This window comes from Petromyzon marinus, chromosome 21 (assembly GCF_048934315.1).
Source record: "Petromyzon marinus isolate PM22_M1 ecotype Great Lakes invasive population chromosome 21, UKy_Petmar_22M1.pri1.0, whole genome shotgun sequence".
Lineage (NCBI taxonomy): Eukaryota > Metazoa > Chordata > Hyperoartia > Petromyzontiformes > Petromyzontidae > Petromyzon > Petromyzon marinus.
This window is the reverse complement of record NC_133687.1, coordinates 13,172,983-13,200,663: the sequence shown is the minus strand read 5'-3', so window position 1 is coordinate 13,200,663 and position 27,681 is coordinate 13,172,983. Positions and strand designations below refer to the sequence as shown.

The window sequence follows — 27,681 nt, the reverse complement described above, 5'->3', positions numbered from 1 at the left end:
AAAAAAAAATCACAGATTTAAAGCAATACCCATCCAGACGACCCACCTCAAAATACGCAAAAATCACATTTCAGTCCACAAAAACCAACAGGAACATTTAAACAACAACAACAAAAAGCCATTTCACGTGACATTGTGAGCACCTAATCCTAAGAGAGCGTATATTGACTCGAAAACAACAAACTGACTACATTTGCCTTACCCATGACTCAATTACGCGTGACTCCAATTAACCGCGGTCGCTGTTTCAGGGGCCACACAAACTCCCTATTATCCATCGCTGTAGTCTTCCTATTCACTCGATTGGCTGTTTTGATTCCAGTTAAGCGGATAGCATCACGCGCATAATCTGTGATCTTCGTGCCCTCCCACATCACATAGCAGATGCTATAGTCAGCTGTGAAAAAAGAGCGTCTAAGCTCATCTTAATTCCTCCAGTATACGTAAATATTCTGATTATGATCTGACGATTTCTGCTGTGTGCGAATATTCTGCTAAACACTTAATCTCCCGCTTCTAGGTACTGTGGACAATGTTAGTGACTTTAATTTTGTTTTGTTTAAATAACTTATGGAAAATGTTATCTCGCGAAACTTTTATTTCGGTTATTTTCTGTACCCTGACACTAACTTAAGTGCGAGTTTGCAGTCACCACCTTGGAAAGGAAGTGTTTACCACAGGGAAAGTTCTATTATTTCGTTTAATATTTACTGAAAGTATATCGCGTCTTAAAATTTGCGCTGGACTGTTAAGGGTGTTGCAGAAACCTCCTTAAAGATTACAGCTTAAGTGAAGATTGAGACATTTCCCGTTCATTATACTTAGTGTGCCGAGTGTAAACTATTCGCGATTAAGTAGACTAATGGTGTTGCAGAATACAACTGGAGAAAGCCCTCAAATGAAAGTTAAGGAATTTATCTTAGTTCGTTCGTCCCTTAACGCTTGATTAAGTGTAAGAGTTACAGAAACCAATCTAAGCGGAAAGTTTAAGGGATTTCACGGAATGTGTTCTGCAAGTTGTGATTTAGTATTGGCTCAAACTTTTACTTAAGTACAATAGTATTTTGATTTAAAGCTTTCGTGACTGCAGTAATTCATATTCTTAGCTCTTTCGGTAAAGTCACGTTGAAGGGAAACAATAAAACGTGACTTTACCGAAAGAGCTAAGAATACAATAGTATTGTAAAAAGGCAGTGTATTTTGAAGAAACGCCATGGGTTAAAGTTACCTCAACTCTTGAATGCGTCTTAGAATTTAATAAACCAGCTTGAATAAATGTGAAGGGAAATTTTACGGGAATTCGCGTTTGAGGTATTAAAATGTAATGCTCCAAAAAAAGCGCAAACGTTTAATAAACCAGCTTAACAGAAAACCCTGAAAGTATTTTACCTCAAACTCTCGAAACCGTGGACGAGTTTCACAAATTACGATTTAAAGCTTTCGTGACTGCAGGGATTCATATTCTTGGTTTTTTAGGTAAAGTCACGTAGAAGGGAAATATTTTTATTTTATTATTCCCCTTCTACGTGACTTTACCGAAAGAACCAAGAATACGAGTTTCACAAACTCAACCGAGGAGAGAACGAACCGAGTGAAAGTTAAAGATTTTCCTGAATCTGCCAATGTGCTGTTGAAGTTACAAAACAAATAGGCACAACATTCATCCAATCAACCAAAGACCCACCGCTCACAATCCCCAACAACTTTTCGACATCCGCATCATCAATCACCCACGATCTTATCCACTGCTGGATGAATTCATCTCCCCCCCCCATCCCAACAATCCACGGCCATCTCTCACGATCTCGCGGAGGACACAACAATCCCACAAAGTACCTGCACACAAAAGCTTCTTTCATTATCGTTCCATCTTCTCGGGGTTTTTGTGCGTGTCGCGTCCGCGCGCATCAAACAAAAGGCTTGTGAAGTGTAAGGCATTACGAGACGATATGGAAAAGTAAGACGCAACTCTCCCAAGTTGTGCCCGGTGCCAATAGTTATAATATACATCACACAACGCTCACAAGGTTATACTACGGACGTAGAATGTTTTTTTCTTTAAAACACAAGCCGGGAGGGAAGTTGCGTCTTATAATCTGTACGGAAAGTTAATAAGTTTGTATTATATAATTAAAAATAAAACTTTTTTTTTACCTCTCGCGGGCCTCAGCAGCGGGCTCGCCTGACGCGCCTGCGGGAAGCCCGCGCCGCAGGCCTCGGCCGCGCTGAGCCCGGCGTAGGCGGCGCCGCCCGAGAGCACCGCGTCCGAGCTCGCCTGGCGCGCGTGCGGGCAGCCTGCGGCGCGGGCCTCGGGCGGCCTGAAGAACGACTCGGGCAGCTTGCGTTTGCGCATGGGCACCGACTGCGGCATGTTGGCGGCGCCCGGGTTCATCACGGCGTTAAAGAGCGCCTCCAGGTCCGTGGCTGAGTCGGCGCGGGAGGTCACCACATGCTGCTGCTGGTGTTCATGTTGAAGTTGATGTTGTTGGTGATGTTGCTGCTGCTGCTGATGGCGTTGGAGGTGGTGGTCGGGATGGTGGTGATGGTTGTTGTTGTCTTCGTCCATTGTGCTTGCTGGTTTTGGTAGTCTTAGATTACTGGCAATGTTAGGATTGAGTCGGTGCCTGTTGTGATGGTTCGTCAAGGCTTGATGATCCTGGTTGGATTTTGCACTTATGGTACTTGTTAAAGTTTTGACACAGGTGTTATGATTTAGATGGTTGATATCACTTGGGTTTGATAGATTGGCACTATTTCGATGGCACTTAAGGGCTGAACGTAGATCACTTGTATTTGAAACTAAAGTACCGATATCTTTAATGACTATAGATTTTAAACTTTTCTAAGTCTGGTGACACTTATATTTGGCACTATTAGAGATTTGGCACTCGTTACTTTATTATTATGAAAGGTCTGTCACTTAGTGTTAATTATAATCAGTGTGATCGTGAAGTGAATGCAAAATGCCAATTTTGTTAGTGATATAAAAATTAGTCGTAGTTAATTGTAGTGTGCAATCGTAATTTTATCACTGGTAATCTTTACGTTATTAGTCACGTTATTAGTAGTAATTGTAGTGTAATAGCTCGTACTGCTGTGTTAGGAGCAGTGTTATTGGTAGTGGTGATAGTGGTCAGTTGTGATTTGTATTTTTTAGCGTTAATAATATCGGCAATTGTGTATACTTACGGAGTTAATTACCACTACTGTCGAGTCTTAATGCAATTATTGTAGCCACAAATTTGGTGATGTGTGCGAGCTGTATACACTTGGTTACTATTATTGACAACAAACTTTAACAGCTGACGGGTGACATAGGTACGATGACTAAAAAGCAAAGCTAATGACGAAAAAATAAAAAAATAAGCGTGTAATTAACTGTAGATGAACTAACAAAAATAAAGCACCAATAAACCACCCAACGCAAATACAAAAACAAGTTGAAGGGAAAAAAAACTTTAGCGATTGTTCGAACTGCTCCCAACCAAACCACTACACCGTTGCAGCAACTCTACAGCTATCATCAACAACAACACAACAACAACAAACTCTGAGTGTGAACTTACAACAATGGGAAAACAAACTTCTCATGAGAAAGGAAACATGTTGAGACGACAAGTCTCCCGAGTTGAGTCCCACTCTCCTCCTTCTTCTGCTTCCCTCTCAGCGGCAGGAGGGCCTTCAACCCCCCACCACCCAACCCCGCCGCCGTCGTCGTTGAGTCACTCGCGACTTTAAAGTCTCTCCCCCCACCACCCACCCACCACCACCTCCTCCTCTCGCCTCAACTCTCTCGCTCCCCTCCACTCGCCCTCGAGTCGCCTTCTCTCCTCACCCGGGGGGGTGGTGGTGGTGGTAGTAGCGGGGGGGGGGGGGAAGCGCGCGGTGAGTTTCGGTCGAAGTCGTTGTTGGCGACTTTTCGAGCTCGGTCGTAGTTGGCTAGAACAGCGGCGGCGGCGGAGACGACGCGGCGAGGATTATCGAAGCGAGGCGCCGTCGCCTTCGCATCCTCAAACTTTCCCCCAACACACAAAAAAACTCTTCAACGCAGGCCTCGGCTCATTATTCTTGCTTTAATTATGCGTGACGTAACGATTAATTATTCATGAACCCTCTCTCCCTCTCGCTCGCTTCGTGACGTGGAGCTTTGTGCATTATTCATGAACCCGAGACCCTTTGCATGGCGATTTGATTAATTATTCATGAGTACCCCCCCTTCACCCGCTCTGATACGTGACCACTAACCTGATTAATTATTCATGAGTACCCCCCCTTCACCCGCTCTGATACGTGACGTCTCACCTGATTAATTATTCATGAGCACCCCCTTCACCCGCTCTGATACGTGATGTCTAACCTGATTAATTATTCATGAGCACCCCCCCTTGTCCTGCTCTGAGACGTTACGTCTAACCTGATTAATTATTCATGAGTACCCCCCCCTACACCCGCTCTGATACGTGACGTCTAACCTGATTAATTATTCATGAGCACCCCCCCTTGTCCTGCTCTGAGACGTGACGTCTAACCTGATTAATTATTCATGAGTACCCCCCCCTTCACCCGCTCTGATACGTGACGTCTAACCTGATTAATTATTCATGAGCACCCCCCTCTTGTCCTGCTCTGATACGTGACGTCTAACCTGATTAATTATTCATGAGCCTCCCCCTTCGTCCACGTGACGTCTAACAAAATTAATTATTCACGAGCCTCCCCCCCCCCTCTTATAGGTGACGTCTTCGCATAATTAATTATTCATGAGCTCGCGGGAATATGCCGTACTGTTCCGGATTATAAGACGCGCCTTTCCACCCCCAATTTTAAGAGGTAAAGTTGCGGGGGTGTGTTTAACTTCTTATGACACCGGGCACAAGGTTTAGGATGCATCTTGTTTTCCAAAGCGTCCTGTAATGTGGATCATACGGTATTGAGGTAATGCACACATCATACATTTTAATTATTCATGATTTGCGTGTCTTATTGTTGATATTCAACACACGGGTAGCTGATTAATTATTCATTAGGAACTTCCGTTCATATATATTCATGAGATGATGACTCTTCCGACACTTTCCAATGAAAACGAAACTTCGTGAAATGGCCATTGTATACGCGCTGTTAGCCGAAGTTTGCTTTCACAAAAATGACCGTGCTTTAACCTTTACGCACGCTCAGTTTACAGTTCCACAGTCAGATCTGAAAAAACAGTTCTTAAACACACACAGTGGACTATGTTTCGTTCCCACTTTTTTGTTTGTTCTCGTATCGCTCCGCGCACGCTCGAAGTAAAATGTAAGTAGTTCGCCGCTTGACAACACGTCACTGCTCGCTATGACGTCATCGTAAACATGACGCAATGTATCGTCAATCCAAGACGAGGGGACACATTGGCGTTGGCATTCCCCGAACACACTGGGGTAACCTTACACCGCAGTAAGGCCGTAATTATAATATATATTGGGGCACATCACCCCCCCCCCCAATATTCAAATATTCTCATAATGTCCCCCCAATATATTGCTATAAAATAGATTTCTGTTTATATGATTGTGGTTACGGTTGTACTGAATAAATCCCTAATCTCTGCCATTACATACAATAAAACAAGAAAAGGTAAAAAAGAAAAAAACAGAGCAATGTAATACAATAACACTATTAGACATTATTGTTAAAAATAAATAAAAAGTCAATCCCATGTGTTAGTGAATTTTTTTTTTATATTTTAGGCAGGAAATTACTTTCAAATTTCGATTTTTTTCTTTTCTGGGGGGGGGGACCCCCAGACCCCCTCGAAGAATTGGTCCCCCCCAATGTTGACTCCATGGCTACGGCCTTGCACCGCAGCATTCAGAACATCCTCTTCATTCGTGGAAAATGAAAGATAAATCACAACAAGTGCGGCTGCGGCAATGCAACCTAAACTATGGACCATAAACCACTGTTGTTAGTGTGCCCTCCTTCAATGAACTCTCTCCTGAAGCCCTCTCCTGGCTAGCAGACCTTGGCAATTGCCATTTAACCCCTAAACGTATTGCCTCCCACAAGAGTAGAAGACAATTTTCCAATTCGCTGCTTGCTGGGTCACTTGTCTCTCTATCCGTTCTCACATCTCCACGTCCACCACCAGGTCGACTCATCCTCAAATTGAGGAACAGTGCTGCGCCTGGTGTGGTGCTAATAATTACTGGGTGTGCAAACATCGCCACTGCTGGGGGGGGGGGAGACAAAGGCGGCCGGGCGTGGTGCTGGCCACCCACCCCCGTCGTGTGCCACAGTGCCGGCCTTAATAGGTGCTCACGAACAACGCCTGTACTGTACTTGCCTCAACGGTCCGCTAAAAAGGCCACGGCGGGGCATCTTTGTCTTTTGTCCACCAGATGGAGGTGGTGGTGGGGGTGGTGTAGGTGGGGGTGGTGTAGGTGGGGTGCTGAGGGTGGTGTAGGTGGGGGTGGTGTAGGTGGGGGTGGTGTGGTGAGGGTGGTGTAGGTGGGGGTGGTGTGGTGAGGGTGGTGTAGGTGGGGGTGGTGTAGGTGGGGGTGGTGTAGGTGGGGGTGGTGTAGGTGGGGGTGGTGTAGGTGGGGGTGGTGTAGGTGGGGGTGGTGTAGGTGGGGGTGGTGTGGTGGTGTAGGTGGGGGTGGTGTAGGTGGGGGTGGTGTAGGTGGGGGTGGTGTAGGTGGGGGTGGTGTAGGTGGGGGTGGTGTGGTGGGGTAGGTGGGGGTGGGGTAGGTGGGGGTGGTGTAGGTGGGGGTGTAGGTGGGGGTGGTGTAGGTGGGAGTGGTGTAGGTGGGGGTGGTGTAGGTGGGGGTGGTGTAGGTGGGGGTGGTGTAGGAGTGGGGGGTGAAGTGAATGTCCCAACTCCAGCCCCCCCAACTCCAGCCCCTCCTCCCCTCCCCCATCTCGAACTCTCATAGGCCCGTCCTTTGTCACGTGCCGACAAATTTGAGCCAATCGCGTGGCTCGTTGCTTTTGGAGGGGGAGGTGCTGTGTGGAGGGGTCCATGGCACCGCGGGACGCAGAGCGGACGGAGTCTCTCTGTGTCGTCGCCGCCGCCGCCGCTGCTGCTGCTGCTGTTATCGCCGCGGCTTTTGTAGCTGCGGTCGTTACCGCTGCGATCGCCGCCGGTGGTTGTCGTCGCCGCTGCGAGCGGGGCCGCGCGGAGATATTGAGGCGCGGGGACCCGCGAGCGGAAAGGCCGCGCTCCCAAGGCGCGCTCGGCGAGGAAGGGCCCAAAGGCGTCCATCGCAGCGGCTCACGTGGTGTGTGGTGTGTGTGGTGTGATGTGTGGCGTGGTGTGATGTGTGGTGTGATGTGTGGTGTGATGCGTGGTGTGTGGTGTGATGTGTGGCGCGGTGTGATGTGTGGCGTGGTGTGATGTGTGATGTGATGTGTGGCGTGGTGTGATGTGATGTGTGATGTGTGGCGTGATGTGATGTGTGGTGTGATGTGTGGCGTGATGTGTGGCGTGGTGTGTGGCGTGGTGTGATGTGTGGCGTGGTGTGTGGCGTGGTGTGATGTGTGGCGTGGTGTGTGGCGTGGTGTGATGTGTGGCGTGGTGTGTGGCGTGGTGTGATGTGTGGCGTGGTGTGTGGCGTGGTGTGATGTGGTGGTGATTGATTTGTGTATGGTGTGAGTGTGGGGTGTGTGTTTGCGGGTCTATCATAAAGGTCCATAGGGTTTGCGTGTCTGTCACGTCCGTGCATGTTATCTGTATATCAGAAGGCATGTGGGGACCGGTAGTTTATAACGGTTAGCGCGCCACGCTACGAACCCGGCCACCCAAGTTCGATTCCCGATCACAGCCACCAACATCAGCGACGATCATCTGAACCGGTCCTGGGCCTCTCCTAGGTCGACTCAGACTCAAAATTAGTACCTGGTGCGGTGAGTAAACATCGCCACTAGGGAGATGGGGGCGGCCGGGCGTGGTGCTGGCCACCCGCCCCATCGTGTGCCGCGCCGGCCTTCATACAGTGAGGGAAAAAAAGTATTTGATCCCCTGCTGATTTTGTACGTTTGCCCACTGACAAAGAAATGATCAGTCTATAATTTTAATGGTAGGTTTATTTGAACAGTAAGAGACAGAATAACAACAAAATCCAGAAAAACGCATGTCAAAAATGTTATAAATTGATTTGCATTTTAATAAGGGAAATAAGTATTTGACCCCCTCTCAATCAGAAAGATTTCTGGCTCCCAGGTGTCTTTTATACAGTAACGAGCTGAGATTAGGAGCACACTCTTAAAGGGAGTGCTCCTAATCTCAGCTTGTTACCTGTATAAAAGACACCTGTCCACAGAAGCAATCAATCAGATTCCAAACTTTCCACCATGGCCAAGACCAAAGAGCTCTCCAAGGATGTCAGGGACAAGATTGTAGACCTACACAAGGCTGGAATGGGCTACAAGACCATTGCCAAGCAGCTTGGTGAGAAGGTGACAACAGTTGGTGCGACTTCACAAATGGAAGAAACACAAAAGAACTGTCATTCTCCCTCGGTCTGCGGCTCCATGCAAGATCTCACCTCGTGGAGTTGCAATGATCATGAGAACGGTGAGGAATCAGCCCATAACTACACGGGAGGATCTTGTCAATGATCTCAAGGCAGCTGGGACTATAGTCATCAAGAAAACAATTGGTAACACACTACGCCGTGAAGGACTGAAATCCTGCAGCGCCCGCAAGGTCCCCCTGCTCAAGAAAGCACATATACATGCCCGTCTGAAGTTTGCCAATGAACATCTGAATGATTCAGAGGACAACTGGGTGAAAGTGCTGTGGTCAGATGAGACCAAAATGGAGCTCTTTGGCATCAACTCAACTCGCCGTGTTTGGAGGAGGAGGAATGCTGCCTATGACCCCAAGAACACCATCCCCACCGTCAAACATGGAGGTGGAAACATTATGCTTTGGGGGTGTTTTTCTACTAAGGGGACAGGACAACTTCACCGCATCAAAGGGACGATGGACGGGGCCATGTACCATCAAATCTTGGGTGAGAACCTCCTTCCCTCAGCCAGGGCATTGAAAATGGGTCGTGGATGGGTATTCCAGCATGACAATGACCCAAAACACACGGCCAAGGCAACAAATAAGTGGCTCAAGAAGAAGCACATTAAGGTCCTGGAGTGGCCTAGCCAGTCTCCAGACCTTAATCCCATAGAAAATCTGTGGAGGGAGCTGAAGGTTCGAGTTGCCAAACGTCAGCTCTCGAAACCTTAATGACTTGGAGAAGATCTGCAAAGAGGAGTGGGACAAAATCCCTCCTGAGATGTGTGCAAAACTGGTGGCCAACTACAAGGAACGTCTGACCTCTGATTGCCAACAAGGGTTTTGCCACCAAGTACCAAGTCATGTTATGCAGAGGGTTCAAATACTTATTTCCCTCATTAAAATGCAAATCAATTTATGACATTTTTGACATGTTTTTCTGGATTTTGTTATTCTGTCTCTCACTGTTCAAATAAACCTACCATTAAAATTATAGACTGATCATTTCTTTGTCAGTGGGCAAACGTACAAAATCAGCAGGGGATCAAATACTTTTTTCCCTCACTGTAGGTGCTCGCTAACAGCACTTGCTCCTACAGTCTGTTAAGTTTATACGGGGGATCTTTGTATCAGAAGTTGTGCGTATCTTTCACAGGTTGTGTATGTTGTGTGCGTGTCTGTCACAAGTTCTGCATGGCATCGTCCCCTTCTCCAGACGCCGAGGGAAAATGGGCGAGTTTCAAGACAGCGACTCGTGCAGCTGCTATGGCTGCTATGATACCATCAATAAGCGAGAAGCTCTGCTTTTGTCCCAGACCACCTACTCGCAATCATGAAGGGCCTTCATGATGGCAGCTAAAACGCAGAGAGTTGGCACAGTGGGGAACACCGTTGGTGCATCTACCAGCCATCTCAGTCAATCAATGGCACCTGGGTCTGTTCCGTGACCTGCCATCGGGCTTTCGACACTTCACGTGGCCTCAAAGTGCACCTAGCATGGCACAAGCCAAATGGTGGCATCACCCGCCACTTTGTGGTAAACGGCGGTTGTTGTGTGGGGAAGGGTGATTCCAGGGGTGTGTGTGGGGTGAACGCATGGTGTGCAGGGTTTGTGCAGCATACGTAAAGTCTGATGTGTAGTATGTGAATCTGTGATGGGGATAGGTGCACCTAGCCTGGCACAAGCAACGTGGTGATGTCACTACCACTCGGTGGCGAATCGCGATTGTTATTGTTGCTAGTGCGTGGCGTGTGCTCATTGGTGCAATGGGTAGATGGTGTTTTAGTGTATGTACTTGGTGAGTTGGGCGTCTGTACATGGCATGATGTGTGTATGTCTGGTTTGTCCACTTTGTGTGTGGCGTTTGTATGTGGAGTGGGCACATACCTGTCAACCCCTTATCAGTGCCTCCTTTATTACAGACCAATTCAGATAGTATCGGTCACCCCGTGCCCCTTATAAATCTCAACATTCATCCTACAAAGTCCCATCACAAGGGAGAACACACAAAGACACGTGTGCAATACGTGTACATGTGTGTCCACGTGCATGTATGTATATTGTGTATGATTGGTGTATGTGTGGAGAGTAGTTGAGCTGGCCACACCCACCCCCTTGTGTGCCGTGCCGGCCATTATCGGTGTTCGCTAACAGCACTTGCCCGAACAGTCTGTTAAGGTTGTATGTGGTATCTTTGTGTGTATATGTGGTGCGTCGTGTGAGAACGTATTGTTGGGTGCGTGTGTGTGTGTGTGTTGGATCCGATGCATGCACATGGTGTGTCGTGTGTACGTGTGTACATGTTAACCCTGACATAGATATGTGGAATTTCCACCACTGGTTGAGAGAATAAGTACCTGGATGCATTTGACTTTTCTCGTTTGTGATTGTCGTTACAGTGGTGCAAGAAGCCAACAATAAATTAGCAACTGAACTCTCGCGGGCAAGAGCCAGTTCCTTTGAGCAGCAGAAGAAATGTTCGAGGATGAATGGGAGAGGAGATAACAGCGCTCTTCATCTACCCTCTCTGAGTCTCAAGACTCGTTCTCACGAGGGTCCTGCATGTGGGAATTCAACCTGGGTGCCAGGAGAGAACCCACACCTGCAAGTGGCCAAGGGGACGATGCTCAATGCCCCGCTGTGCAGATAGGTAGTCAGCACCAAACCTACTTCCTGTACTCTGGCTTCAACACTGAAACAATCCGAAATCATGCGGACGATGGATGGGACACGGCTGGGAAACCGCCGCCCTTAATGACCTCGCCGAAAATGTTGACAGCATTGTCAACCTCACCTTGTCCTCCGACATCACCATCATCGTCACCATCATCGTCGCTGTTGAGCGATCCCAATTCCGGCCGTGTCTTGCAGCAGCTGGCGGTGCCACCGTGTGCGTCGGCTGCCAGAAATTCGCCACCATTGCAGGCAGAGGAGGCTGCGTCCCAGGTTGCAGAGAAGTATGGTCGTCCGGATCTGGGGCAGAGGCGTCCGTGCCTGAAGCGAAGGCCAGGGGGAGTGAGGCGGTTGAATCGATTCCGGCGGCTGCGGTTGGTTTGGGCGCCGGAAATCTTACGGTTGTTCCACCCCTTGTTATTTGGCGGTTGTTGGGTGGGGAGGCGTGGTGCGACGCCACGGTGTGGGGGTGGAATGAGAGCAGGCGATGGGGAGAGGAAGAATGAACGGAGAGGGAGGAAGATGGAGGAGGAAGGGAAGGGAAGGCGCAAGCGTAGTCGGGGGAAAGGTAGTGGGAGGGATGAGACAGGAGGGATAGGGGGAAGCAGAGGAGGGGAAAGTGGAGGCGAGAGGTGGAGGGAGAGAGGAAATGGAGGGAGAAAAGGAAGAGAGAGCTGTAGGCGGACAGATCAAGGGACAGAGAATAAAGATAGAGATCGGTGTAGAGATGGAGATAGGGGAGGAGGGTGGTGGAGAGATGCAGAGGGAGATGAACGGAGGGATTCTGGTAGAGACAGGGAGAGATGGGGAGAGAGTCGTAAAGAGAGGGACAGAAAGAGATGGGAAGAGAGAGACAGAGGGAAGGACAGAAGGGAAGACAGAGGGAGACACGACGAGAGACACAGAAAGAGGGACCGAGACTGGGACCGAGACAAGGACAGGAGGGGCGACCGAGAGAGACACAGGGACAGAGAGAGGTACAGGGAAGGAAGACACGGGGAGAGAGATAAAGACAGATGGAGAGACAGAGACAAGGGGAGAGACAGAAACAGGGGGAGAGATGAAGACCGGGATAAGGAGGAGAAGGGTGGTTGGCCAAGCAAGAGGCGGCGAGATGATCTGGAAGTCGGCGCTGGGAAGACACGAGGGCAAGAGACTGCTTCAGGAGACACGAACAATGTCGACGCAGAGATGAAAGTGACTGACACCAGAGACACGAAGACAGACAGCAGCAGGGGAACAAAGGGGGACAATGAGGGAAAGGGAGATGTGGGAAGCTCAGAGGAGCGCCCCAGAGGGGAGGAGAGGCACACAGAGAGGGCCTCGCTTCAACCAAAGACAGGAATGATGGGGAGCGCCGGCGATGAAAAATCTGGAATCTCCGTGAGTGATGGAGTTTGTGAATCTGAAACAATTAGTAAGAACCGTACAGAGGAATTGAGAGCGTTGAAAAATTCTGGAGGGAATACATTTAGTATGATTTGTAGTGACAATGGAGGAAAGTTGATAACGAGCATTGATGAAGGTGGTAGACTGTTGGGAGCGATTGGAAGCGATGTTGACCAGGAATTGGGAACGATCTGCATTGGTAGCGAGAGTGGATCGGGAACCGTCGTGAATAATGGAAACCAGGGTTTGGGAATCTTTTGCAAATCTGATGAACAGGAATCTGGGATAATTGGGAATGATGGTACGGGGAAAATGGTGATGATGCAAAGCTGTGGACACCTGGAATTGAAAGCAAACAGGAATGACGATGGTAGATCAAGAGCGATCAGGACCGTTGACAAGGGTGAATGTGGAACAATCGGGACCAATCAAATAAAACAAGGAAGGATCGGGAAGAGCGGCTCGGGTAAAATCGTAAGACTCGAGAACACCGGAGTTTGGAAAATCGGACTGACTGTCGGTCGGGAAGTGGATATTGATGCTTCCACGGATTCCGCTGGACAAGGCCCGATGAGGAATGGCGGTGGCAACAAAATCTACGTGGACAGCGAGGATGACGATGACGGAGTTGGCGACAGGCAGCGTGACGTCGTTGTCACTTACAAGAAGAACATGCTGACCAGAGAGGATCTGATGTGTCTGCAGGGGAGTGCGTGGCTCAATGATCAGGTGCCTGCCGGGCTGTGTACCGTCGTGTGTGTGTGTGCGCACCGAATGCATCTGCCTGCCATCTCAGTCAACCCATGGCACCTGGGTCTGTTCCGTGACCTGCCAGCAGCGGGCCTTCGACACTTCATGTGGCCTCAAAGTGCACCCAGCATGGCACAAGCGCCATGGTGATGTCACCACCACATAGTGGTGAACGCGGGTTGCTGTTGTTGCATCATAGCTCTCCAAAAGCATTTTCCCCAATGGGCTATGAGACTAAAGAATACGCGTATGTGTCCACATGGGTGTGTGTGTGTGCGCGCGTTCATGAGGAGCGGTGGCACAATGATGTTAGTGCACTGCGCTACAAACCCGGAGACCCGAATTCGATTCCTGTTCATGGCTAATCTCGGTGATGACTGTCTGAATCGGTGCTGGGCCTCGCCTGGGTCTACACAGCCTTAGAAACGAGTACTTAGTGCAATGTATAAAACATCACCATTTAGGAGACAAAGGGTGGCCGGGTGTGGGGCAAACCACACCACCCCCTCGTGTGTTGTGATGGCCTTCATAGGTGCTCGCCATTACAGCACTTGCACAAAGAGTATGTTAAGTCTACGGTGGGGGGGGGGGTCTTCATCTTCGTGTGGTTGTGGGTCTCTGTGTGTACCTGTGCTGTAAACTACCCCGGCAGCTCATGATCACAAATCGCCTTTTTAAATACTGTCAGGAAATCGCATACAGCACAACCCCCATCATCACCATCCTCAAGGGGAAGAATGGCGATCTGATCTCTGACTCCAGGAACAGGTTTGAATGTATCGCTGGATAGGTGATGGGAGGGACTTGATGACATCATCATAGCGTCACACTGGGCGTGGCTTGTAGGGGGTTTCCTGCCTTCGGGAAGGTAGGATGTGGGGATGGCTGTCATTTTTAAAGGGGTCTGAGTAATTGACCATACACAAGAAATCGGTTATAAAAAAATATAAATTTATTAATCGACTTGGTAATCGAATCTTTCAGCGTTCATTGTCTCAAACCGACGCTGGTGAACTGCCAGATATTTGCAGGCAAGGATGCTCTCTGTTAGTTACGGGTCTTAATTCTATGCAAAACTGTGGAATACTTCACAAAAGCTAATCGTTTGCTTTGCAGAGCTGAAAACCATTCTGACGTTTGCTCGTGTTGAACCAATGCTGCTGAAACAAAAATCACACCCAGAAGACCGTGTGCAGTCTATGAGATGTGTAAAAAAAATGTTTTTGTTATGCGGAGAGAGAGGGGTGAAGGAGGCGTGTATCGTCTCATCATCTATTTATTTCCCGGTGCGCAGGTGATCAATGTATACGGGGAGATGCTGGCAAACCTGAAACCAGATGAGGTAAGGATCCCTTTTTAATGTATGCATGTTTAACTTCTTTAGCACCATACGTAGCCAACCGTCCTAAATCGGAGGTGCGCAGGGAATGACAAACTAAATACAAAAAGCAGTTCTAAAGAAATGAGCTCTCAATCTAGATTTAAAAGCGCATAGCTCCAGTGGCTTCCTAATATCGGAAGGAAGAGCGTTCCAGATGGTCGCAGAAGCGCATCTGAAAGCGCACGATACGGTGACCGTCTTTGTTCGATGGCGAGCTAAAAGCCGCTACTGCAAGGATGACCGGAGTTCACATGGTTTATGCTCCTTAACGAGATAGCAAGATATTGTGGTTCATTTGTGCCAAGCATTTTGTGTGTAATGTGACCTTACAATGCATTCGTTCGGCAACCGGAAGCCAATGCAGCTCCAGTGAGCACTGAATGAACGCGGTTGGATCTTGCTGTACCCATCACAGAACTTAAACGCAGTTCGTTGTCGCGCTCAAATCTTATCGACGGTAACTCCTGGCGTCTCTCAAACGTCTCGCCCCTCGTCTCTCTTTTGTCTCCTCCCACTCACGTCTCTCTTCGTCTCCCCCAGGTGTACTATTTCACCAGCTTTTTCTACAGCCACCTCAAACGTCGCGGCTACGACGGCGTGAAGCGATGGACCAAGAAGGTACGGAGCTCGGGAATTAAACGCCAACATCACCGCTGCCATCGTTGCTTGTAATAAACATGGCCGTTGCCATCGCCATCACTGCTTGTATCACTGGCATTGGCACCATCTTCATCAGAAGTATCAACATCATCATAATCTTCATCACTGGTGTCATCGTCAGCGCTGTCGTCACTGGTAGAGGGTGGCGGTGTCTCTGCGTGCGAGTAGCTCTCGGCGGTGTCTCTGGGTGTGAGTAGCTCTCGGCGGTGTCTCTGGGTGAGTAGCTCTCAGCGGTGTCTCTGCGTGTGAGTAGCTCTCGGCGGTGTCTCTGGGTGTGAGTAGCTCTCGGCGGTGTCTCTGGGTGTGAGTAGCTCTCGGCGGTGTCTCTGGGTGTGAGTAGCTCTCGGCGGTGTCTCTGGGTGAGTAGCTCTCAGCGGTGTCTCTGCGTGTGAGTAGCTCTCGGCGGTGTCTCTGTGTGAGTAGCTCTCGGCGGTGTCTCTGCGTGTGAGTAGCTCTCGGCGGTGTCTCTGGGTGTGAGTAGCTCTCGGCGGTGTCTCTGGGTGTGAGTAGCTCTCGGCGGTGTCTCTGCGTGTGAGTAGCTCTCGGCGGTGTCTCTGTGTGTGAGTAGCTCTCGGCGGTGTCTCTGGGTGTGAGTAGCTCTCGGCGGTGTCTCTGGGTGTGAGTAGCTCTCGGCGGTGTCTCTGCGTGTGAGTAGCTCTCGGCGGTGTCTCTGTGTGTGAGTAGCTCTCGGCGGTGTCTCTGCGTGTGAGTAGCTCTCGGCGGTGTCTCTGCGTGTGAGTAGCTCTCGGCGGTGTCTCTGCGTGCGAGTAGCTCTCGGCGGTGTCTCTGGGTGTGAGTAGCTCTCGGCGGTGTCTCTGCGTGTGAGTAGCTCTCGGCGGTGTCTCTGTGTGTGAGTAGCTCTCGGCGGTGTCTCTGGGTGTGAGTAGCTCTCGGCGGTGTCTCTGGGTGTGAGTAGCTCTCGGCGGTGTCTCTGCGTGTGAGTAGCTCTCGGCGGTGTCTCTGTGTGTGAGTAGCTCTCGGCGGTGTCTCTGCGTGTGAGTAGCTCTCGGCGGTGTCTCTGCGTGTGAGTAGCTCTCGGCGGTGTCTCTGCGTGTGAGTAGCTCTCGGCGGTGTCTCTGTGTGTGAGTAGCTCTCGGCGGTGTCTCTGGGTGTGAGTAGATCTCGGCGGTGTCTCTGTGTGTGAGTAGCTCTCGGCGGTGTCTCTGGGTGTGAGTAGCTCTCGGCGGTGTCTCTCGGTGTATGTAGCTCTCAGCGGTGTCTCTGTGTGTGAGTAGCTCTCAGCGGTGTCTCTGCGTGTGAGTAGCTCTCAGCGGTGTCTCTGTGTGTGAGTAGCTCTCAGCGGTGTCTCTGCGTGTGAGTAGGTGTCTGTGTTCTCGCGCCGTCTGCTCCTCCTGCCCCTGCACCTGGGTCTGCACTGGGCGCTAGGCGTCGTGCGGCTCCAAACGCACGAAATCTCACTCTACGACTCGGCCCCAAGCCCGGCGACCACCGCCTGCCTCACGGTAACCACAGCAACCACCTAGCATAACCATGGCAACAACTGCTCGCCTCACGGTAACCACGGTAACTACCGCATATCGTAACCATGGCAACATTCGCCTGCTTACAGTAACCACGACAACCATTGCCTCGCATAACCTCTGCCTAGCATAACCGCGGCATCCATAGCCTGCCTCAGTAACCACGGCAACCACTGCCTGCCTCAGTAACCACGGCAACCACTGCCTGACTCATGGTATCCACAGCAACCACTGCCCAGCTTAATCACAGTAACTAGCTGAGATAACCACACTTACGAGTCATTAATATAGGTTAATCTCGATTTTACGCTTTTGTGAATCCATACTCTTTGGTTCTTTCGGTAAAGTCACGTAGGTAGAAAAACAAAATAAATCACGACGTTTCGGGCTGTATTGTTTCACCTGAAGACGATGGATTGTGTTGCTATCGAAACATCACGATTTATTCGTTATTTTTTCTATCTACGTGACATTACCGAAAGAACCAAAGAGCATCAATATAGGCTTCTCCAAAAGGCTCCCCGCTCGCTGCCCTGTGCTCTTTGCTAACAACATCCGACGAGTACAAAAATCAATCTGCCTCGAGCATTGTGAAAAAATCCATCAACAGTTCCTGAAGAAATACATCGCGGTGGCCACCTTTTGCCGAGGTCACCAAACAAATGGTAGCAGATGCAGCGAGATCGACGACTCGTGGGCCGGCTTCGTCCTTATTAGGACTCATCGATACAGCGTTGTCCCCAAATGTTAGTGACCCGCGCTCGTCCTGTGTCACCTTCTCAGATCATGTCCCGGTACCTCACCGAGGAGGCCAAGGCGCGAGATCGCCCGGACCTCAAGGGGCCCTGGAGCATCCACCTCCCCAAGGTGAGAGCTTCCTCCTGCTACCCGGGGCTTCTCTGCTCCTCCATGCTGCTACGTTCATCTCTATGCTTCTGTGTTTCTCCGCATCTCCCCATGCTTTCCTCTGTGCTTTCTGAGGTGAGTGGATCTCGGTGAGTCTGTGGGTCTCTGTGTGCACGTGCAGTCAATGATGACTTGGCTGAGACACTCATCTCCTCCCCCCCTCCTGCGCCAACACCGAGAACCCGGCAGACTTGAGACCCGGATTTGAAGCCAGGGCCTCCATGGCGTCAGCTTGGCGCTCTGACCTCTGACCCACCCGATCACCTCCCATCATCATTCATAGTTTTAACAGAATGAATCGGACCAATTCTGTTTCGACTGCTTCGGGTCATTCACTCGTGGGTGTGCTTGCTACCTTGTGTCGTGCTCGTTTTGCAGCGCAGACTTAAATAACAGGCGGTGATGATGATGGTTAAAGAGTAAGACTAATCGTTGTTTTATATTTGCAGAATTTACCGCGGCAAATGAATGGCAACGACTGCGGGGTCTTCGTGCTGGAGGTGAGCGGAGTCATTCGCCCCCGTTTAAAGGCGCTAGCTCGCTCATCCACACATCGATTCATTTGCTTAATCACTGGGCGACCTACTTAAGTGAGAACTCGCCCACTTACTCGCTCCCTCGGTTAACTCTGAATAATCACTCGCTCACTCACCTTGGTCAATCAACTCTCAACTCACGTTGGTTAGAGGTGCGAGCACTCGCCCATGCATTTGGTCACTCACCCACCCGTACAATTGCTAATTCACTCACCTACCCACCTACTCGCGAACCTACTTGCTCGCTCACTCGCCCATGCATTTGGTCACTCACCCACCCGTACAATTGCTAATTCACTCACCTACCCACCTACTCGCGAACCTACTTGCTCCCTCACTCGCCCATGCATTTGGTCACTCACCCACCCGTACAATTGCTAATTCACTCACCTACCCACCTACTCACGAACCTACTTGCTCGCTCACGCATCCATTCACTTAGTCGCTCGCTAGCCAACTCATTGGCACTCGCCCATGAACTCAACTACCTACCAATTCAGTCGACCCACATTCTCATGCAGTGACTCGCTCATTCATCCACCCTCTTGTCATTTACTTGCTCACCCACTCGCCAAGGTGCGTTTTAAGTATTTGGTTGCGATAAAATGTCCAAATGATAAGCCGCTACTTAATTGGGCTATTATGATGCCCAGGTCGCTTCTAAAAAGAGCTATTATAGCTCAGTTGGCCTTAGCTGGGAAAATAAAACGTTTTAGTTTCGCATTCCCTTGCTCATGCATGAACCACACTGCCCAGCACTAAAACACCCACCCACTTAGCTAATTACGTCCCTCACTCACGCGTTTACCACACCACCTGACACTCAAAACACCTGCCCACACAATTACAATGTCACTCACTCGCGCGTTCCCCACACTACATGGCATTGTGGATACCTTGCACGGTTTTTTGCGGCTCTGCTAGCAACACTTTAGTTGCAACACACTACGGCGGGTTAACGTGCAGGGCATTGATCGCGCGTGTCTGTGTGTGTCCGTGTGTGTGTCCGTGCGTGCAGTACTGCCGCTGTCTGGTGTTAGATCGCCCATTCTCCTTCTCCCAGGCCGACATTCCCCGCATCCGGAGGAGAATTTTCAATGAAATTCAAGAGGGAGTTATCGCTGTCGACAAGTGAAGACTTCGCCTTCATGCCCATCCGCTCGTCTCACCTCATTCTCCCTTTACCTACCATTGCCTCCCATAATTCTGCATCAACAACGAAGCTTTCATCTCATCTCTCACTATCCCCCTCATCTCCTTCGTCATCCTCTCATCTTCACGTTATTCACTCTAACATCCACATTTATAATCGGTCGCTGGAGTGAGGCTGCCCAGCGGAGTTGCAGACGGGCGGTCAAAATGATAAAAGGATTAACTTATTTTTGTCTTAACGCGAAAATGATCGTTTCTCTTTAATGTATTTTTTCAAAAGGAGTGTCAAGATTGCAGAACTTATTCTGCTGCTGAAAAGTGTAAAATTACACTGAAAATACTTCTTTGTGAAGCGCAGAGTGTGTGGGAAAGTGTGCCGGCCTCCAATGTGTGGGCCAGATTCACTTGAAGGGCTCTCAGAAGTACAGTGAGAGAAAAAAGTATTGATCCCCTGCTGATTTTGTACGTTTGCCCACTGACAAATAAATGATCAGTCTATAATTTGAATGGTAGGTTTACTTGAACAGTGAGAGACAGAATAACCACAAAAAAATCCAGAAAAACGCATGTCAAAAAATGTTATAAATTGATTTGCATTTTAATGAGGGAAATAAGTATTTGACCCCCTCTCAATCAGATATTTCTGGCTCCCAGGTGTCTTTTATACAGGTAACAAGCTGAGATTAGGAGCACACTTAAAGGGAGTGTTCTAATCTCAGCTTGTTACCTGTATAAAAGACACCTGTCCACAGGAGCAATCAATCAGATTCCAAACTCTCCACCATGGCCAAGACCAAAGAGCTCTCCAAGGACGTCAGGGACAATATTGTAGACCTACACAAGGCTGGAATGGGCTACAAGACCATTGCCAAACAGCTTGGTGAGAAGGTGACAACAGTTGGTGCGATTATTCGCAAATGGAAGAAACACAAAAGAACTGTCAATCTCCATGTAAGATCTCACCTCGGAGTTGCAATGATGATGAGAACGGTGAGGATCAGCCCAGAACTACACGGGAGGATCTTGTCAATGATCTCAAGGCAGCTGGGACCATAGTCACCAAGAAAACAATTGGTAACACTACGCCGTGAAGGACTGAAATCCTGCAGCGCCTGCAAGGTCCCCCTGCTCAAGAAAGCACATATATATGCCCGTCTGAAGTTTGCCAATGAACATCTGAATGATTCAGAGGACAACTGGGTGAAAATGTTGTGGTCAGATGAGACCAAAATGGAGCTCTTTGGCATCAACTTATCTCGCCGTGTGTGGAGGAGGAGGAATGCTGCCTATGACCCCAAGAACACCATCCCCACCGTCAAACATGGAGGTGGAAACATGCTTTGGAAGGTGTTTTTCTGCTAAGGGGACAGGACAACTTCACTATCAAAGGGACGATGGACGGAGCCATGTACCGTCAAATCTTGAGTGAGAACCTCTTTCCCTCAGCCAGGGCATTGAAAATGGGTCGTGGATGGGTATTCTAGCATGACAATGACCCAAAACACACGGCCACGGCAACAAAGAAGTGGCTCAAGAAGAAGCACATGAAGGGCCTGGAGTGGCCTAGCCAGTCTCCAGACCTTAATCCCATAGAAAAATCTGTGGAGGGAGCTGAAGGTTCGAGTTGCCAAACGTCAGCCTCGAAACCTTAATGACTAGGAGAACTGCAAAGAGTGGGACAAAATCCCTTCTGAGATGTGTGCAAACCTGGTGGCCAACTACAAGAAACGTCTGACCTAAAGGTTTTGCCACCAAGTACTAAGTCATGTTTTGCAGAGGGTTCAAATACTTATTTCCCTCATTAAAATGCAAATCAATTTATAACATTTTTGACATGCGTTTTTCTGGATTTTATTATTCTCTCACTGTTCAAATACACCTACCATTAAAATTATAGACTGATCATTTCTTTGCCAGTGGGCAAACATACAAAATCAGCAGGGGATCAAATACTTTTTTCCCTCACTGTAGCTCTGCGTTATCCGCTTCGGGTGGAACGTTCTCACACGAAGGACGAAACCCTATTATGCGAGATATCCCAATGAATTCTTCATCATGACACCACACCAGTCGGGGTAAAATGTGTGTAAAAAAAATATGCCACGATCAATCTGCACCTTCCCAATTGATGTGAATGTGAGATTAGAGATGGTGTTTTCAAATCGAAGCCCACTAACACCTTGATTTACGTTGATTAATCCACGTAATGATCTGGCAAAATGACTGGCTAAATAATCGTGAAAATATTGAGACTCATCGAGGCTCTGCTGGACAAATAAAGGTCGATTTATTGATTATTGTGGAAGGTTTTTAATCGTAAGGCAGTTTGTGTTGTGTGGCAAGTGTAACAGTTCCAACTTGGTCACATCACCTTTGCTGATCCACTGTTGGGTAAAAGACCTCTCCCAAACAAGTGTCTGTTAAAGGTGGTTTTTGACCATACTTTACCGCACTGGTCATTGCGGGTTTGGTGAAAGAGGGCTCGGGGCCGGCTTGTGATGTCACTTGCTACCGATTTTGGCCACGTGGGGGTATAAATACAGTGGTCGCTGGGTTCATATGGCAGTGCAATAAACTCCTATGCCACCATTCTCCCCTCCCCCTTGAAACACATTTTCTGGAAAACCAGATTGTGGGTTATCAAGTTGTTTTTCAGGACACCGCTCAATTTTACTTCCCCGGGGTATTCGCACAAATATTTATAACAGGACCAATATAAATGCAGAAACTTAAAAAGCAATGGCTGATGGCAAAAACATTGATTCATCCCTGCAAAGCTGGCATTCAGTGGCGGATGGTGTATGATGGATTGTGTATGACAATCATGATGACCGCCAGAATCAAAACAAGTTATTGCCAGTTCCGTCGGCGCCTGGATTAAAGTCATTCGGATTTGCGAGTGGATGGAAAAATCCATTCCTGCCTGCTACAGCAGCTGTGTTCGCCCCCTCATTAGCCTCAACGCAACGTGATCATCTCGTCTGCATTTACAGTAATGTCACGATTATCCGAGGCAATCGCTTGAAGGGGTGGTGTGGATAAAAAAAACACGGATAGTGCAAAACGTGGAGATGCGGCTATAAAAACGGATTGAGAACACATCGTCTGGTTTTACTGCTGCGTCAAGTAATCGCTTTACTTGCCAACGAGTTTGTAGTCCCGATGACAACTCCCTCGACGAGTAAGGAGCAGCAAACAACCGACACGCGCAACGATTTACTTAGCACGGCCAATCTGTAACCCGCGCATCGGTTAACCGTACAATTTGCCGTGTCGTCAACGTGAGTAATTTTAAGCCGTGATTTCGACGCATCGTTGCGCGATGTAACAATTCCATCTCGCACGCTGGGAATCTCCACGTAAACCAAGGCCCCGTAAGGAATTCCAACGAGGACTTCAAGTCCTGGAGATATAATAAAGGAAATGTAGCCTGTGCCCCCCTGCTGCACACAGCAATTACTGCCACCAAACATTTTCACAGGCACCAATAATGCCACCCACACCCCCTCCGCGTGAATACTGGCTTCTCAAGCTGTGCGTTGTTCCCATTGGGGCGTGGGGAGGACGAGGAGGAACCAAGCACAGGGGAATCGCGAGTGGGGGATGTTCGTCTGGTCGCTGGGCAAGTTCCTGAAACAAAAAAACGTACGCATCAAATCTGTAAGAAAAATCCCATCGCCAGTGATCATAACAATAACTGTTGAATCCTGATTAGGATGGAAACCGGTCCACAGTTCGTGATTGCTGCGTCAGTCACGTTTGGTGATCAAATTTATTTTGATGGCTGATCAAAGACAGGACCACAATGAATTTCAGTAAATGCTGATTTTTTTTTGTATATGCACAGTGGCTGTGCGTTTACCCCATTCTGTATTGTCTCAAAGACTTGGGGCAAGTGCTGTTAGCAAGCACTTATGAAACGACACATGAAGGGGTGGGTGGCCAACACCATGCCCGGCTGCCTTTGTCTTGCTCATGACGATGTTTACACAACGCACCAGGTATTCATTTGAGGCTGAGTCGACCTAGGGGTGGCCAGGACATATTCAGATACTCGTCACTGGTGTTGGCCGTGAACACGAATTGAACCGGGTTTGTAGTATAGCGCGCTAACCGCTAGACTACCGCACCAATACCCGCCATTCCCCAATTAGTGACGGTGACATCACCACAGAGCCTGTGCCAGGCTAGGTGCACTTTGAGGCCACTACCGCTCCACCCAGACATGCACAATGTTAATGATGAACTCTGCAAGTTAACTATGGTGAGAATGGCCCTGTGATCATAACGTGGAATTGCCACCGCTGGTTCAGTGGCATTAAGTGAAGGGTTGGGGGTGCTTTATACCAGTCACTGTGGGCCACTCCTGGGGTTCTGCTCATCTCCCTGTGGCGACTTGCCTGGCCTCTGCTGCACAAACACAGATACGTATGATTACACACACGAGTACCGTATACAGGCAGCTCCCGACTTACGAATCATCGTACTTATGAACCAGATTCTATGAAAGAAGTATTTTTTTTTTAAAACACGAACTGTCACTTGCAAATTGAACCGCGTAAATATTTTTGTTCAGCCGAGCTATCCTCCGCGAGATGTCAAGACAGTCAGCCTCGTGCTGGGAGTGTGTGGGCATTTAAAGAGTGCATTATTGTGTCCCGACTTACGACCCCCCCGTTCGACTTACGAACGGGTCTCGGGAACAAATGACGCTCGTCAGTCGACGACTGCCCGTACTGTGTACGGGGTGTGGAAATGTAGACACCAATTTCACCACGAAGTGATTGTGACATCACATCGGCGGTTGTGCCAGACTAGGTGCCTTCTGACTCAATAGAGCAGTGTCGGAAGGTTCGCTCGCAGGTCACGGACGAGACGCCAGTGTTCAGAGTAACTTACCGTACCGTAAAATAAGTAATATTAAAAATACACTTTAAAAAAAAACACGCTTTAATGGAATGTACCGTACTAGTAATGGAAGAACTCCACGACTCCAGGAAGTGGGCCCGAAGCTTGCCACAACGTAAGGGACCGTGGGCCAATTACAGCCAACGTCAGTTTACCGTGGACAATTAGACCCAAGCCGAAACACAACATATACAAAAGATTGTTTAAAACTATATTTGTTTTTATGATAGAATATAGTTATTGTCATCAGTATGACATACCTATACCAAGTTTACAGTCGATACCACATTTGGAAGCGGGTTAAAATTGAGTTACACGATTTCAGGATACAACAACGACAACAGACAGAGTGAGTTAATAGAAAGTGTGTAATAATCATAAAAAAACAACGTGTGAATTGACCGAGACGACTGGCAAAAGATACCGTTCCGCGTCGTCGGAAACACGCGTTCGGGTTGGCGAGAGGGCCTCATTAAGGTCGGCACGAGAGAGGATGGGCCAACAAGACCACGCGCCCGGCCGCCTTTGTGACATGCACACACCGCACCAGGTACTAAATCAAGGTTGGGGAGGCCCAGGTCATGCTCAAGATATTCGTCGTGATCGTTGCGCAGTGCGATAACCACTACACTACGGCTTCCCCCACATGCGTGCGCACACACACACACATAACAATTTTACGAAACTATATATTTTTTTACTTGACCAGATATTGGCCCACTGAGCTATGTAGCTCTTTTTCAGAAGCAACCAGGCCACACGTGATAGCTCAACGAAGTGGCTTATCAGGTGGACATTTAGAGGAACGCGTGGTGATGTTGATTCTAAACGTGGAGGGGACAACCCGGAGGACCCGGTGAGAAAAATCCACGCGACCACGGGGAGAGAGACACCGCAAACTTCAAATATACAGCAGCAGCAGGCATCAGGGTCGGGACCGAACCCACGACCTCCTGCACACCAGGCGAGCGAGTTAACATCTCCTAGCCACCGTGGCGCCCCTGTACAATAATAACAACAACACATTACAACACACACGGCACAGATACTGTACCTGCTGCTGCTGCTGTTGTTGTTGTTGCCCACTGCCCAAGGCCGCTGCCCTGACCGCATCCCGGATCGCGTCCTGAGCGCGCGTGATGGAGGCCACGGTGAGCTGCGCGGCGCGCCGCATCAGCCGCGTTTCGGAGAGGCGCTCAATGAGCTGCTGCGAGTTGAGAAGCCTCGCCAACAAGGACCGCAACACCATGGTTTCCCAAACCCCCCGCCACACACCACACACACAAACCCTCCCGGCGTGACAACCACTGCCGCCGCCGCCACCAACACCGCTCGCTCGCTCGCAACTCTCCACCGCTGCTGATGTGTCGAGTTGTGTGGTCGTTGGTGGAAGTGATATTGCGACTGTGGCTAACAGGCGATTGTGCTTGTTGGCGTTTGTTGATTGTGGTGTTGTTGATTGTGGTGTTGTTGAGTGTGGTGTTGGGTGTTGTTGAGTGTGGTGTTGGGTGTTGTTGATTGTGGTGTTGTTGAGTGTGGGGTTAGGTGTTGTTGAGTGTGGTGTTGGGTGTTGTTGAGTGTGGTGTTGTTGAGTGTGGCGTTAGGTGTTGTTGAGTGTGGTGTTGGGTGTTGTTGAGTGTGGTGTTGTTGAGTGTGGCGTTAGATGTTGTTGAGTGTGGTGTTGGGTGTTGTTGAGTGTGGTGTTGGGTGTTGTTGATTGTGGTGTTGTTGAGTGTGGTGGTAGGTGTTGTTGAGTGTGCTGTTGCGACCGTGGCGCGCGCGGCTGTTGCGATTGCCGTTGCCGGGGTAGCTGTGGCGGCGATTGTGGCGTTGATGTTGTCGGCGGTGGTCTTTGCAAGCGTGGTTCCCGTGGTTGTTGATTGGCGGCGGTGGTGGTGGTGGTGGCGGTGGTGGCGGTGTTGTTGCAGAGCTGTGACCGTCGGGCTGTGTCTGTTGTTGTGGTTGCTGTTTGTATCGCTTGGTGGTGGTGGTGGTTGTTGTTGTTCGGTAAGTTGCTCTTGGGTGACCTCAGTTGCAGCACGTGGTCTAAAGAAGCATCGAATCGCCCGGCACTTCGCGTGAATCGATTCCAGAATAGATCGATGCACCTGTACGGTACCGGACTTCGTTGCGCCTCGTTGAGTCCAAAATCGGTGCGCGGGTCTTGTGGGGATGTTGGAATCTATGAGGATCGTAATGATTCTTGGCGCGCAATTATCGGATTAATGGACAACGCCGGTAGGAATCGATTTGGTGCAATTGTACAGACGCGTACGATTGTTGAATCGATTCACTTTGCCCCCCACCACGTGCGCGCCCACCAGGAGGTGGGGGGGGTGGCCGCGTCACGACCGGAAGTGGGTGCCGCTCGCTTTCGCCATCCGGGGGCGGAAACGGCGCGCTCGAGGGCGGAACCGAAAATGTTCGAGGGTTGAGTCTCTTTGAAGAGTCCGGGTGGGAAAAAAAAACCGGTGTTAAGGCTGTCCGGCAATAAACGTTCCGACTTCTTGACTTGATGCTGTCGTGACTTTACCGAAAGACCCATAGAATATTCCGACTTCTAATTCGAGTGATTTTCGTGGTAGTATTGTTCAGTTAATACGTTTGCAAATGATGATAAGTATCGGATCACTTCCCACATACTGTTAATGATAAGGGACAGCCATCAATGAAAGACAATACTGTATTGAAATTCAGTGTGGCAATTGTCAGTTTAAACTAAAACCCACTTTTTGGTTCTTTCGGTAAACTAACGTAGAAAGAAAAATAAATAAGTAATAGAGTAAGACGTTTTGATTGCATCACAAGCAACCGTCATCAGGTAGAACTAAATTTTAGAGAGAGACAAAACACAGACGCGGAGACACACAGACAGACACACAAGCAGAGAGAGACAACAGACGCACAGAGAGAGAGAGACAACATAGACACAGAGACACAATGCCTCTGTGTCGAGGCCTTTGAAATTTGACAGCGAGAGAAAACAACTTACATCCTTCCCGTAGAGGTGGTTCAAACTTGATTTGAGTCACGAAAGCTTCAAAATAAGTAAAAAAAACACTTATCAGAATGTTTATTTAGACTGGAGGAGGAATCCAATTAGCTATGAAGCTCTTTTTTTCTCATAGGTGTCCAGTAGGGGCCGGGTCAGCGAGTTACAGCAACAAACAATACAAACACACGAAAGGAGTGTGGAATAGAGAAAAGGTCAAATGAGTCACTATAAATAAAGTACGGTATATAAGTGTAATGACATGATGACACCTGCTGGCTGGGAAAGGGAAGCACGGGTACGGGCACCGCTAAGACAACATCCAATCAGAGAGGGAGAAGTATCTGGGGCAAAGGTCATA

The 27,681-nt window shown here is 49.1% G+C and overlaps 2 protein-coding genes across 4 annotated transcripts in view; one reads left to right on the top strand and one right to left on the bottom strand.

The window, feature by feature from the left end:
• The window catches only part of LOC116944606 (transcriptional coactivator YAP1-like), a 29,029-nt gene extending 24,906 nt beyond the window's left edge, over positions 1-4,123 (bottom strand). Inside the window, exon 1 of the mRNA XM_032958318.2 lies at positions 2,155-4,123. Within this exon, the coding sequence (XP_032814209.2) occupies positions 2,155-2,566 (412 nt within the window). The 5' untranslated portion in view covers positions 2,567-4,123. The remainder of the gene's footprint in view (positions 1-2,154) is intronic.
• Positions 2,324-22,162, top strand: LOC116944605 (uncharacterized). Of its 3 annotated transcripts, none has more exons than XM_032958316.2 (8): positions 2,324-2,416; positions 10,892-13,283; positions 14,599-14,646; positions 15,226-15,303; positions 16,668-16,808; positions 17,610-17,693; positions 18,182-18,232; positions 19,287-22,162. In XM_032958316.2, exons 2-8 carry the CDS (start codon positions 11,055-11,057, stop codon positions 19,401-19,403), a joined length of 2,748 nt encoding a protein of 915 aa, XP_032814207.2. In that variant the 5' UTR covers positions 2,324-2,416; positions 10,892-11,054; the 3' UTR covers positions 19,404-22,162. The 3 variants fall into 3 exon arrangements, with proteins under 3 accessions (XP_032814207.2, XP_032814208.2, XP_032814206.2); XM_032958317.2 differs by lacking the exon at positions 2,324-2,416 and adding an exon at positions 4,806-4,935; XM_032958315.2 differs by lacking the exon at positions 2,324-2,416 and adding an exon at positions 6,964-7,259.
• The last annotated feature ends 5,519 nt before the right edge of the window (positions 22,163-27,681 follow it).

What these genes read in the sequence shown, in the direction of transcription:
- LOC116944605 (XM_032958316.2), top strand. Translation starts at nt 11,055, where the DNA reads ATGTGGGAATTCAACCTGGGTGCCAGGAGAGAACCCACACCTGCAAGT. An exon ending in TGAAGCGATGGACCAAGAAG is followed by an intron (nt 15,304 to 16,667) that starts GTACGGAGCTCG and finishes GCGTGTGAGTAG; the next exon opens with GTGTCTGTGTTCTCGCGCCG. An exon ending in GGAGCATCCACCTCCCCAAG is followed by an intron (nt 17,694 to 18,181) that starts GTGAGAGCTTCC and finishes TTATATTTGCAG; the next exon opens with AATTTACCGCGGCAAATGAA.